This window comes from Macaca mulatta, chromosome 7, assembly GCF_049350105.2.
Source record: "Macaca mulatta isolate MMU2019108-1 chromosome 7, T2T-MMU8v2.0, whole genome shotgun sequence".
NCBI lineage: Eukaryota > Metazoa > Chordata > Mammalia > Primates > Cercopithecidae > Macaca > Macaca mulatta.
The window spans coordinates 39,245,561-39,258,433 of NC_133412.1; the positions used below are offsets into that span (position 1 = coordinate 39,245,561).

Sequence of the window (12,873 nt, forward strand, 5' to 3'; positions counted from 1 at the left end):
AGAGCATAAGAACAGTTGAGCGTCATTAACGTTCAAAATTTACTAATACTTTCAAGGTATATTATATGATCAAAGAAGCCTGCCCAGTTTTTTTATTCTAACAAGAGATCAAATTTTCAAACATACCTATTAAGAAGGTGAATTCTGTATCTGTAAACTACAAAATGTGCTATGTATCTTAGTTCACAGTTATTCTTCCAATATTATTTGACTCTTGTTTTTCATCTATTTCTTGTGTTAAAAATTAAATGAAGTACAATAAAATATCCCCAGGTGATTGTGTTTCAGTTAATTTCTAGCATTTTAAGTTTTACATGTTGATGCAATACTATTCATTGCATGAAGGTTTATGGCTATCACTCCTTCTTTGTCATATTATCATTATCTATTTAATAATTTTGCTTTGAAATGGTCAGAAATTAAAATCAACAGAGGGTGATACCTCCAAAATGGAAAAGTAGAAGCAATGTGGCTTCACTCTTTATCACAGAAAACCAAACATAAACTTCTAGTGCCAAGATTATCACCAGCAATATCCCAGAACTTGAACCTGAGGCCGACACAATTCCTGGAGCCACAGAGAAGAGAAAAGCTCCACGCAGATGGTAAGAGAAATGAATTTCTCTACCTACAATGCCTCTCCCCAAATCTGCTTGGCACTGCATGCAGGAAATTCCTCTTCGGCTCACCATTTCTACACTGGATAAAGTGAGATCAAAGCAGAAAGCCAGCTTCCCCACATCTTGGGTTTTCTTGCAGGAAAACCACTCCTGACTCAGCCCATGGGAAGCATCACAAGTGCCTTAGGAAGAAAAACCCCCAGTGGAGGCTACAGGCAAAGATGGGAAGCAGGATTAAAAACTCCAGCCCAAGAATTTCTGCTCTTTATTTCAGCCAAAGGAGACGCCTATTCAGAGTGGCTGTTCAGCAGCACAACATTGTGGGAGGAACAGTCCATAAATCTTCTGAGGAGGAACCACTGGGCAGCCTTCCTACATAGCTGGGATATCCCCTTTGAGATGCAACCCCCTCCCCACCACTGGGGACAGTACTGCCAAATGTTTCTGAGAACTGAAGCAAACCAGGACTTATGCCACCATCTAGTGCTAATAACAGGAAGCAGTAATCTAGGATAAAGGAGATCCACAGGCAACTGCAACAGACCTCTAAGCAAACATACTCTAGAAAGACCAAAACAAGCCAGAGAACAAACACTGGAATAAATAAACAATCCTTCAGTGTAAAGCCAGAGACACGTATCCACAAAAAGAAACAGCAAGCAGGGAACCATGGCCTCCCCAGATAGACAAAGCAAAGTGCCAGTGACAAACTCTGATAAGACAGCCACGTGTGAGTTCTCAGATCAAGAATTCAAAGTAGCAATTCCAGGAAAGTCAGCAACTTCCAAGACAACACAGAAAAACAATTAAGAAATTTATCAGAGAAACTGAAACAGATTGAAATAATAAAATTAAACAGAAATGCTGGAATGACTAAATAAATTTGCTGAACTGAAAAATGTATTACAGGCTCTCAACAGCAGACTGGGTCAAGTAGAGGAAAGAATCAGTTAGCTCTAAGACAGGCTATTGGAAAATACACAGAGTAGAAAACAGAATAAAAATGAGCAAAGAATGCCTGCAAAATATAGAGAATAACCTCAAAAGAGCAAATCTAAGAGTCACTGGTGGTCAAGAGACAGGTGAGAAAGAGCAAGGGGTAGAAAGTTAATTAAAGAATTTATAAGAGAAAATTTTCCCTATTGGAGAAAGATAGAAATATACAGGTAAAGGTCATAGATCACCAAACAGATTCAATCCAAATAAGACTACCCTAAGGCATATAATAATCAAACTCTAAAAAGCCTGTGACAAAGAGAGGACCCTAAAAGTGACAAAAGAAAACAAGCAAATAACATATAAAGAAGCTGCAATTTGTCTGGCAACTGACCTCTCAGGAAACCATGCCCTGCAGGAGGCACTGGGACAACATATTCAAAGTGTTGAAGGGGAAGAAAAACCCTGCAAATGAAGAATATCGTATCCAAAAAAGCTATGTTTCAAACATGACAGAGAGATAAAGTTTTTATCAAACAGAAGCTGAAGGAATTCATTACCTCTAGACCCATCTTACTAAAAATGATAAAAAGAGTTCTTCAATATGAAAGAAAATGATGTTAAAATGAAAAAAAAAAAATTGGAGGCATAAAACTCACTGAAAAACTAAGTACACGGACAAATTCAGAATAATCTAACACCATAATTGTGGTGTATAATCCACTCATATATCTAGTATGAAGACTAAAAGACAAATCTATCAAAAATAATAATAATTACAGCAACCTCTTAATATAAAAAAGGTATAAATTGAGACAACAGAATGTCAAGATGTATGGGGATGGACTTAAAAGTGTAGCGTTTTTAGTTTTTCCTTTTTGGTTTCCTTGTTTTCCTTTCTGATCAAAGTCAAGTTGTCATTTGTTTAAAATAATGTATTGTGTCTATAAGATGTTTTTTGTAAGCCTCATAGTAACCACAAAGCAAAAACCTATAATAAATACACAAAAAATACAAAGCAATTAACTAAAAACATACTATCAGAGAAAAACCACTTAACTGTTAAGGAAGACAGTAAGAAAAGAAGAAAGAAAGAGGGGCATTATAAAAGAATCAGAAAGGCTGGCCGCAGTGGCTCATGCCTGTAATCCTAGCACCTTGGGAGGCTGAGGTGGATGGATTGCCTGAGGTGAGGGGTTTGAGACCAGTCTGGCCAACATGGTGAAACCCCGTCTCTACTAAAAATTCAAAAAAATTAGCCAGGTGTGGTGGTGTGCACCTGTAATCCCAGCTACTAGGGAAGGCTGAGGGAGGGGAATTGCTTGAACCAAGGAGGTGGAGGTTGCAGTGAGCTGAGATCGCACCACTGCACTCCAGCCTGGGCAACAGAGCGAGACTCCGTCTCAAAACAAAAAACAAACAAACAAACAGAAAACAGAAATCCTATAACGAAATGGCAGTAGTACATCCTTAGTTATCAGTAATAACAATGAATGTAAATAGACTAAATTCTTCAATTAATAGAAATGGAGTGGCTGGGTAAATAAAAAAAATAGGGCACAACTATATGTTGTCTACCAGAAACACACTTCACCTATAAAGACACACATAAGGTGAAAGTGAAGGGATAGGAAAAGATATTCCACACAAATGGAAACCAAGAAAAAAAGAGTAGGAGTAGCTATACTTACATCAGATAAAAAAGATTTCAAGGCTAAGATTGTAAAAAGAGACAAAGTCACTATATAATGATAAAGAGGTCAATTCAGCAAGAGGACATAACAGTTGTAAATATATGTACCCAACATCAGGGCAGTCAAACGTATAAAGAAAATAACAACAGATCTAAAGGAAGAGATACAATATTAATAGGGGACTTCAACACCCCCACTCTCAGTAATAGAGAGATCATCTAGACAGAAAATCAACAAAGAAACACTGGAGTTAAACTACACTTTAGACCAAATGGACCTAACAGACATATACAGAACATTTTATCCAACTGCTGCAGAATATACATTCTTCTTATCAGCACACGGACCATATGGTAGGCCACAAAACAAGTCTCAAAAAATTCAAAAAAGTTGAAATTATATCAAGTATCTTTTCTGTCCATAATGGAATAAAACTGGAAATCAATAATAAGAGGAAGTTGTAAAGTATAAAAACACATAGAAATTAAATAATATATTCCTGAAAAATAAGTCAATTAAGAAATTAAGAAGGAAATATAAAATTTTCTTAAAACAAATGAAAATGGAAACACAATATATCAAAATCTATAGGATACAGCAAAAGCAGCATTAAGAGGGAAGTTTACAGCAATAAATGCCTATATCAAAAAATAGAAAGATTTCAAATAAACAGCCTATCAATATACCTTAAGAATCTAGAAAAGAATAAACCAAAACCAAAATTAGTAGAAGGAAAAAATAATAAAGATCAGAGCAGAAATAAATAATATTGAGAGTAAAAAACACAAAAGATCAAAGAAACAAAAAGTTTTTTGAAAAGATAAAATGGACAAACTTTTAGTTAGACTACAAAAAAAGAGAAAACCTCAAATAAATAAAATCAGGCATGAATAAGGAGACATAACAATTGATACCAAAGAAATACAAAAGGATCATTGGAGACTATTTTGAACAACTATCTGCCAACAAATTGGAAAACAGAAGACAGAGATAAATTTCTGGACACATACGGTCTACTAATAATGAACCCTGAAGAAACAGAAAACCTAACTGGAAGACATCATGTTAAGTGAAATAAGCCAGGAACAGAAAGTTAAACACTGCATGTTCTCACTCATATGTGGTAGCTAAAAAACAGTTGGTCTCCTGGAAGTAAAAATTAGAACAGCAGATACTAGAGGCTGGGAAGGATAGGGAGAAGTGGGGATAGGGAAAGATTTCTTAAAGGATACAAAATTACAGCAAGATAGGAGGAATCAGTTTTAGTGTTCTACAGCATTGTAGGATGACTATAGTTAACAATATTATTATATAGTTTCATATAGCTAGTAGAAAAATGATGCTGAATGTTCCCAACACAAAGAAATGATAAATGTTTGAGATATGAATATGTTAACTACCCTGATCTAATCACTATACATTACAGATATAGCACAACATCATTATGTACCCCATAAGTATGTACAATTATTATGTGTCAATTTTTAAAAATTATTTTAAAAGAAACACAAAGCCTGAGCAGACCAATAACAAGTAACAAGATCAAAGCAATAATAAAAAGTCTTCCCTCAAAGAAAAGCCAAGACCTGATGGCTTCACTGCTGAATTCTGCCAAACACTTAAAAAAATGAACCAATAACCATTCTACTCAAACTCTTCAAAAAAAAAAAAAAAAAACTGAAGAGCAGGGAATACTTTTAAACTGATTTTACAAGGCCAGCGTTAACCTATTACTAAAACCAGACAAAGATATAACAATAACTACAATCTTCAACAAAATACTAGCAAACAGAATGCAATAACACATTAAAAAGATCCATCACATTCTTCTCGTCTCCCGAGTGCAAGTCTGCAGCAGGCTCCCTGGTTGTCCGAATCACTGACCTCTCTTCCCAGCTATATTTCCAAAATGTCGCTTTCTAACAAGCTGACGCTGGACAAGCTGGATGTTAAAGGGAAGGTGGTCGTTATGAGAGTCGACTTCAATGTTCCTATGAAGAACAACCAGATAACAAATAACCAGAGGATTAAGGCTGCTGTCCCAAGCATCAAATTCTGCTTGGACAATGGAGCCAAGTCGGTAGTCCTTATGAGCCACCTAGGCCGGCCTGATGGTGTCCCTATGCCTGACAAGTACTCCTTAGAGCCAGTTGCTGTAGAACTCAAGTCTCTGCTGGGCAAGGATGTTCTGTTCTTGAAGGACTGTGTGGGCCCAGAAGTGGAGAAAGCCTGTGCCAACCCAGCTGCTGGGTCTGTCATCCTGCTGGAGAACCTCCACTTTCATGTGGAGGAAGAAAGGAAGGGAAAAGATGCTTCTGGGAACAAGGTTAAAGCCGAGCCAGCCAAAATAGAAGCTTTCCGAGCTTCACTTTCCAAGCTAGGGGATGTCTACGTCAATGATGCTTTTGGCACTGCTCACAAAGCCCACAGCTCCATGGTAGGAGTCAATCTGCCACAGAAGGCTGGAGGATTTTTGATGAAGAAGGAGCTGAACTACTTTGCCAAGGCCTTGGAGAGCCCAGAGCAACCTTTCCTGGCCATCCTGGGTGGAGCTAAAGTTGCAGACAAGATCCAGTTGATCAATAATATGCTGGACAAAGTCAACGAGATGATTTTTGGTGGCAGAATGGCTTTTACCTTCCTTAAGGTGCTCAACAACATGGAGATTGGCACTTCTCTGTTTGATGAAGAGGGAGCCAAGATTGTCAAGGACCTAATGTCCAAAGCTGAGAAGAATGGTGTGAAGATTACCTTGCCTGTTGACTTTGTCACTGCTGACAAGTTTGATGAGAATGCCAAGACTGGCCAAGCCACTGTGGCTTCTGGCATACCTGCTGGCTGGATGGGCTTGGACTGTTGTCCTGAAAGCAGCAAGAAGTATGCTGAGGCTGTCACTTGGGCTAAGCAGATTGTGTGGAATGGTCCTGTGGGGGTATTTGAATGGGAAGCTTTTGCCTGGGGAACCAAAGCCCTCATGGATGAGGTGGTGAAAGCCACTTCTAGGGGCTGCATCACCATCATAGGTGGTGGAGACACTGCCACTTGCTGTGCCAAATGGAACACGGAGGATAAAGTCAGCCATGTGAGCACTGGGGGTGGTGCCAGTTTGGAGCTCCTGGAAGGTAAAGTCCTTCCTGGGGTGGACGCTCTCAGCAATATTTAGTACTTTCCTGCCTTTTAGTTCCTGTGCACAGCCCCTAAGTCAACTTAGCATTTTCTGCAACTTCACTTGGCATTAGCTAAAACCTTCCATGTCAAGGTTCAGCTAGTGGCCAAGAGATGCAGTGCCAGGAACCCTTAAACAGTTGCACAGCATCTCAGCTCATCTTTAATGCACCCTGGATTTGCCTACATTCTTCAAGATCCCATTTGAATTTCTCAGTGACTAAACATTGTGCATTCTAGAGTGCATATATTTATATTTTGCCTGTTAAAACAAGTGAGCTGTGTTAGCTTAGTTCTTTTTTGATGTAGGCTATTATGATTAGCTTTGTCACTGTTTCACTACTCAGCATGGAAACAAGATGAAATTCCATTTGTAGGTAGGGAGACAAAATTAATAATACATTAAATAAACAATAAAAGTGTCCACTGGAAAAAAAAAAAAAAAGATCCATCACTATTATCAAGTAAGATTCATCCTAGGGATGCAAGGATGGTTCAACATATGCAAACTAACAGGATACATGACATTAATAGAATCAAGGACAAAAACCACATGATCATTTCAACAGATGCTAAAAAAGCATTTGAAAAAAACTGATATTGCTTTATGAGAAAAGCTCTCAACAAACTAGGTACAGAAGGAACATATCTCAAAATGATAAAGGCTATATATAACAAACCCACAGCTAACATCATACTGAAGAGGGAAAATTTGAAAGCCTTTCCTCTAAGATCTAGAACAAGACAAGGATGCCCACTTTCACCATTTTTATTTTACATAGTGAAGTCCTAGTCAAAGCCCTTTGGCAAGAGAAAGAAAAAAAAGGCATCCAAATTTGAAAAAAAAAAAAAAAAGTCAAATTATCCTTATTCACAAACAACACATTATATTTAGAAAAACCTAAAGACTCCACACACATTAAAAAAAAAGAAAAACAAAACCAAACCTAACCAAACAGATAAATTTGGTAAAGTTTCAGGATATAAAATCAGTATATAAAAATCAAATGGCTGGGCACAGTGGCTCATGCCTGTAATCGCAGCACTTTCAGAGGTCCAGGCAGGTGGATCGCTTGACCTCAGGAATTTGGGGCCAGCCTGGGCAACATGGCAAAACTCCATCTCTACAGAAAAAAAAAAAAAGCTAGGCTTGATGGTGCACAACTGTAGTCCCTGATATTCGAGAGACTGAGGTGGGAGAATTACTTAAGCCTGGGAGGTTGAGACTGGAATGAACCATGATCACACCACTGCACTCCAGCCCAGGTGACAGAGCGAGACTCTGTCTCCAAAAAAAAAAAAAAAACCAATTGCATAGCTTTATGCCAACAACAAACAAACTAGAAAAGAAATCAAGAAAGCAATACCATTTACAATAGCTACGAAAAAAAAATATGTAAAATACCTAGGAATAATATTTGACCAAAATGTACAAAGCTATGAAACACTAATGAAGAAAATAAAATAGGACACCAAAAAATGAAAAGATATCCCTTATTCATGGTTTAAAAGAATTTAATATTGTTAAAATATCTCTACTACCCAAAGCGATCTACAAGACCAATGCAATCCCTATCAAAATACCAATGATATTCTTTACATAAACAGAGAAAACCTAAAATTCATATGGAACCTGAATAGCCAAAGTAATCCTGAGCAAAAAGAATAAAGCTGGACACATCACACTAACTGACTTCAAAATATACCAAAGTTATAGTAACCAAAACATTATGGTAATGGCATAAAAACAGACCAATGGCACAGAACAGACAACCCGGAAATAAATCATGCATTTACAGCCAACTCATCTTCAACAAAGGCGGCATGAGAATATACCAGAAAAAGATAGTGTCTTCAATAAATGGTGCTGGGAAAACTGGATAACCATATGCTGCAGGAGAATTAAACTAGACCCCTACCTCTTGCCATATTCAAAAATAAAACTGAAATAGATTAAAGACTTAAATTTGGGACCTGATACCATAGAACTATTTAAAGAAAACACTGGGAAAATGCTTTGGGACACTGGTCTAGGCAAAGACTTTTTGGATAAGACCTCAAAAGCACAATCAACACAAGTAAAAACATATAGGATTACATCAAGCTTAAAGGCTACACAGTAAAGGAAACAATCAACAGAGTAGAGACAATATACAGAAAGAGAGAAATTATTTGCAAACTATCTGTCTAATAAGAGATTAATAACCAGAAAACATAAGGAACTCAAAATACTCCACAAGCTTGGCGGAGTGCTTTGAATTCCTTAAAAAAAAAAACAAAAAAAAAACCTGATTTAAAAACAGGCAAAAGATCTGAATAGGCATATCTCAAAAGAAGACATACAATGGCAAACATGTATATGAAGAAATGTTCAACATTACTAAACACCAGGGAAATGCAAGTCAAAACCACAATGAGATTATCTCACCCCAGTTAGAGGCTTTAATTAAAAAAAAAAAAGATAGATGTTGGCATGGAAGTAGAGAAAGGGGAACACTTGTATAGTGTTGATGGGAATGTAAGTAGAGCTACACAGAAAACAGTATGGAGTTTCCTCAAAAAACTAAAAATAGAACTATAATCCAGCAATTCCATTGCTTGGCATATATCCCAATGAAAGGAAATCAGTATATTGAAGGGATATCTGGAGTCCCACATTTTTTGCAGCACTATTCACAGTAGCTAAGATATGGAACCAACCTAAATGTCCATCAATAGATGAATGGATAAAGAAAATGTGCTACATATACAGAATGAAGTATTATTCAGTAATAAAAAATTACTGAAATCCTGTCAAATATTGCAGCAATATGGATAGGACTGGAGGTCATATGTTAAGTGAAGTCAGTCAGGTACAGAAAGACAAATAGCACATGTTCTCACTCATATGTGGGAGCTAAAAAAAAAAAAAAAAGTGTATTTTATTTTATAGAGAGTTGATGTTGGTTACCAAAGGATGAGAAGGGGATGGGAGGGAACAAGAGAGGTTGGTTAGTGGGTATAAAAATATAGTCAGAAGGAGTAAGATCTTGCGTTAGCTAGTACAGTAGGGTTACTATAGTTAACAATAATGTATTTTATAGCTCGAAATAGCTAGAAGAGAAGATTTGGAATGCTCCCAACATAAAGAGAAATGTTTATGGTGGTAGATATGCCAATTACTCCAATTTGATTATTGCACATTTTATGTATGTATCAAAATATCACATGTACCCCTCAAAAATGTACAACTATTATGTATGAATTTTTAAAAAGAAAGAAATTAAAATCAACAACTTTACTTTGATTTTACTTCCATTTGCTTGTTAAATCTCTACCATCTCTCTTCATGGTTGTAATTTTGTTAGCGTGGCTGAAACAGAACTCTTGTAAACAACTAACAGTTAAATCTTATTTTTTAATTTAATCTGAATGTTTTTATCTTTTAATAGAATTTAAACCATTTTCATTTACTGACATAACTGATGGGAAGCATGGTCTAGTAGAAAAAGTTCACAGACTTTGAAGTCAGATAGATCTGATTTTGAATTCCAACCAGCAGTTCAAAGTTCCTATCATAAGAATTAGTGATAATATATAAAAAGCATCAATATATGATATGTCCTCAATAAAATATATCTGTCATTTATTATATACTTTCTTAGGTTTCTTTCTTTTACTGTAATGGCAAAGTTTTACTTATTTTCATTTTCTCATTGTTTTGAAATTCCTTTCTCACTGATTTGAGTTCTACTAATTGACAGCTTTTTTAAAAAGATATAATCTTTATCATTTCTCCAATAAAATTTAGGATTAAATGGGATATAAATATATAGTATGCACAGAATATAGTTTCCCCTCTCCCCTTACACTTTATTTTGCTGTCTTTGTCTTTTATTTCACCTTGCTTTCTCTTATTTCATAGTATCATGTCTTTATAACTTAGTTGAGGATGCCAGGCATACATTTTGAAATGCTGCTTCTGGTCCTGTAGTAAAAAATTTTTCAGAGGTACAACTGCCCTCTGAATCAACAGGATAATGCTACCTTTTTCTAACGAAGTATTTTTTTCATAAAGTCCATGTTGGGATTTTTTCTGTTTATCATACTTAAATGAGGAAAGATCTGTGTAAACCTAGTGTTTGCCAACAATGTATGATTTTCTTTGAACTCCCCTGTCATGTCCACTAGGGCCTAAGCAGAACTCCCTTCTTTGATCAACTGAGTGGACAAGGACATGAACAATTTCCTTGCTTATAGCTCAATTTTCAATACATGGCAGACTATCTGCTGACTGAGGTGGAATCACCCTCTCTTCCTACAGTCTCATTCGCTAACACCAAATAGAAGAGGAACATTAAAAACTGAAATCCCTGACCATGCTGTTAACAGAATTCTTCCTGGATCTGCTTCTATAAGCAGACCTTTATATCTTCCTCCAGAAGGTCACTGCCACCTTCTCTCTAGTATCTATATGCTACTTACTGGGAGCTACAGTTGCTGAGTAGTATCAAATGTGAGGAGAGAAGAAATGAGGATAATTCAATAACTGCTGGCCACTTACCATTTTAAAGCAAAAGTCAAGAAAGACTTTTAACAGCTGGCATTATTGGACAATGAACAACGCACAATGACACTATATAAACTCTTCCATCATGGAATATATTCATACAGAAACTGGATGAGCTATTACTAATGCAGGAGCAATTCCTATATCAGATGAGAGGCTGGTATATGAATTCTTTGGGCCCTTTCAGAGGCTAAGAGTCTAAAAATAACATATTTTATCAACTCAGTTACCTAAATATTGTTTCAATAAATATTTCACTAAATTTCTTACATGCGATAATTTGCATCTATCAGACTCCATTAATTAACAAAATATATAGCTGTGCTTAGGAAAACATGCTTTAAAAACTCATAGCCAAAAGTGGCAGAGGTATGCTCAAAATAAAGTTGTTTTCAACTTAGTCTTACAATTCCTTCATTTTAAAATTGGTAAATAAAAAAGGTGCTTTACTGGTCTTTAGGTGGGCAAGATAAAGCAGGTCTATTTTTTTTAATTGTAATTAAATTACTTTGATTGATCTAATATAATATACTGGTTTGAACTACAGTATTTGCCATCTAAAGTCCAAAAGCTACTTATGCTGGAAATACTTCCAATTCACTTCTAGTTCAGTTAGGACAAGGAGTCATTGAAGATAGTTTCTCTACTTCCTTCACTGGCAGGTACCTCATAGAGCACTCATCCACATCAAATGATACCTTTAACAGATCATGTTCCCCAACATTTGCTGCATATGTCCATGTAAGTTTTCTGGTACCAGTAGGATCTGCCCAGGCAAAAAGTCGAGCTTGTCTTGGCAGCAAGACCATTTCTTCTGGTGACCCACTGAAGCATGATGAAAAGAGAGAAAATCAGCATTATCTTGGAGTTAAGAAATCCAAACCCGTAGTTTACTGAGGAGGGGATTAGCACAAAAGTCCTATGCAATTCCTTTGGTTAATAAAACACAACTCTACCTAAAAACAAGTACCCTAAAATGTCTAATAAGTTAATGGTTTTTAAGCTTGCGGAAACAGAATATTGCCCTTTCTGAAGCTTCAATGCACTCAGAATTGATCCAAGTGGAATCATGCCAATGGAATTCATTAGGGTAAACAGATTGCCAGATCAGAGTCCACCTGTAGAAATGGCTGTGAAGAGTAAATATCTTTAGTAGCCGAACTTTCACTCAGTGCTTAAATTTAAACATATTTTTTACAGACAGGGTCTTCCTATGTTTCCCAGGCTGGAAAGCAGTGGCCATTCACAGGCAAGATCATATTGCACTACAGCCTCAAACTCTTGGGCTCATGAGATCCTCCTACCCAAGCCTCTCAAGTAGCTGTGACTATAGGTATGCATTACTGTGACCAGTTAAGCTTTTTAATCAAATAAAATACTTAAGATATATTATGGGCTGCAGCAACAAAAAAAATTATGTCCATACCATTACTACACAAAGTGTGGTCTGTAAACAAGCAGAATAAGCATTACCTGGGGACTTGTGGGAAATGCAAAGTCCAGGGCCCCATCCAAAAGCTACTGAATCAAAATCTGCATCTTAACAAGACTCCCAGGAGACTTTAAAATTGATTATTACAGTTTAAGTAAAGTATTTGTCCATTTAATGCAAAAAATATTCCAAAGAACTGGGAGAAAAAAAGTAATCCAACTAGGTTTTAATCCTAATCTGTACTTTTAAATCTCTCACTGGATTCACTCCATTAGAGTTAAGACTAGGGAAATCTTTAAGAAATTTACATATATACACACATATAAATGTATATACACATATATACATATGTTAATATAAATATACATAATTTTATAAATAAAATTATTCGATATTTTAAGGGCTTAAATTCTCCACCATTAAATAACGACATCATCCAAACCAAATGACAGCAAAGGCAAGAACAATGAAATTCCT

The 12,873-nt window shown here is 36.3% G+C and overlaps 1 protein-coding gene and 1 pseudogene across 3 annotated transcripts in view; one reads left to right on the plus strand and one right to left on the minus strand.

Annotated features, from left to right (window-relative positions):
• The window catches only part of VPS13C (vacuolar protein sorting 13 homolog C), a 193,209-nt gene that overhangs the window by 40,580 nt on the left and 139,756 nt on the right, over positions 1-12,873 (minus strand). For both annotated transcript variants that reach the window (XM_015142394.3, XM_077938707.1), the window contains exon 64: positions 11,663-11,789. In XM_015142394.3, the coding sequence (XP_014997880.3) occupies positions 11,663-11,789 (127 nt within the window). The remainder of the gene's footprint in view (positions 1-11,662; positions 11,790-12,873) is intronic.
• On the plus strand, positions 5,074-6,860 carry LOC704249 (phosphoglycerate kinase 1 pseudogene; annotated as a pseudogene). Its single transcript, XR_013395334.1, has one exon. The product of XR_013395334.1 is annotated as a phosphoglycerate kinase 1 pseudogene (transcript).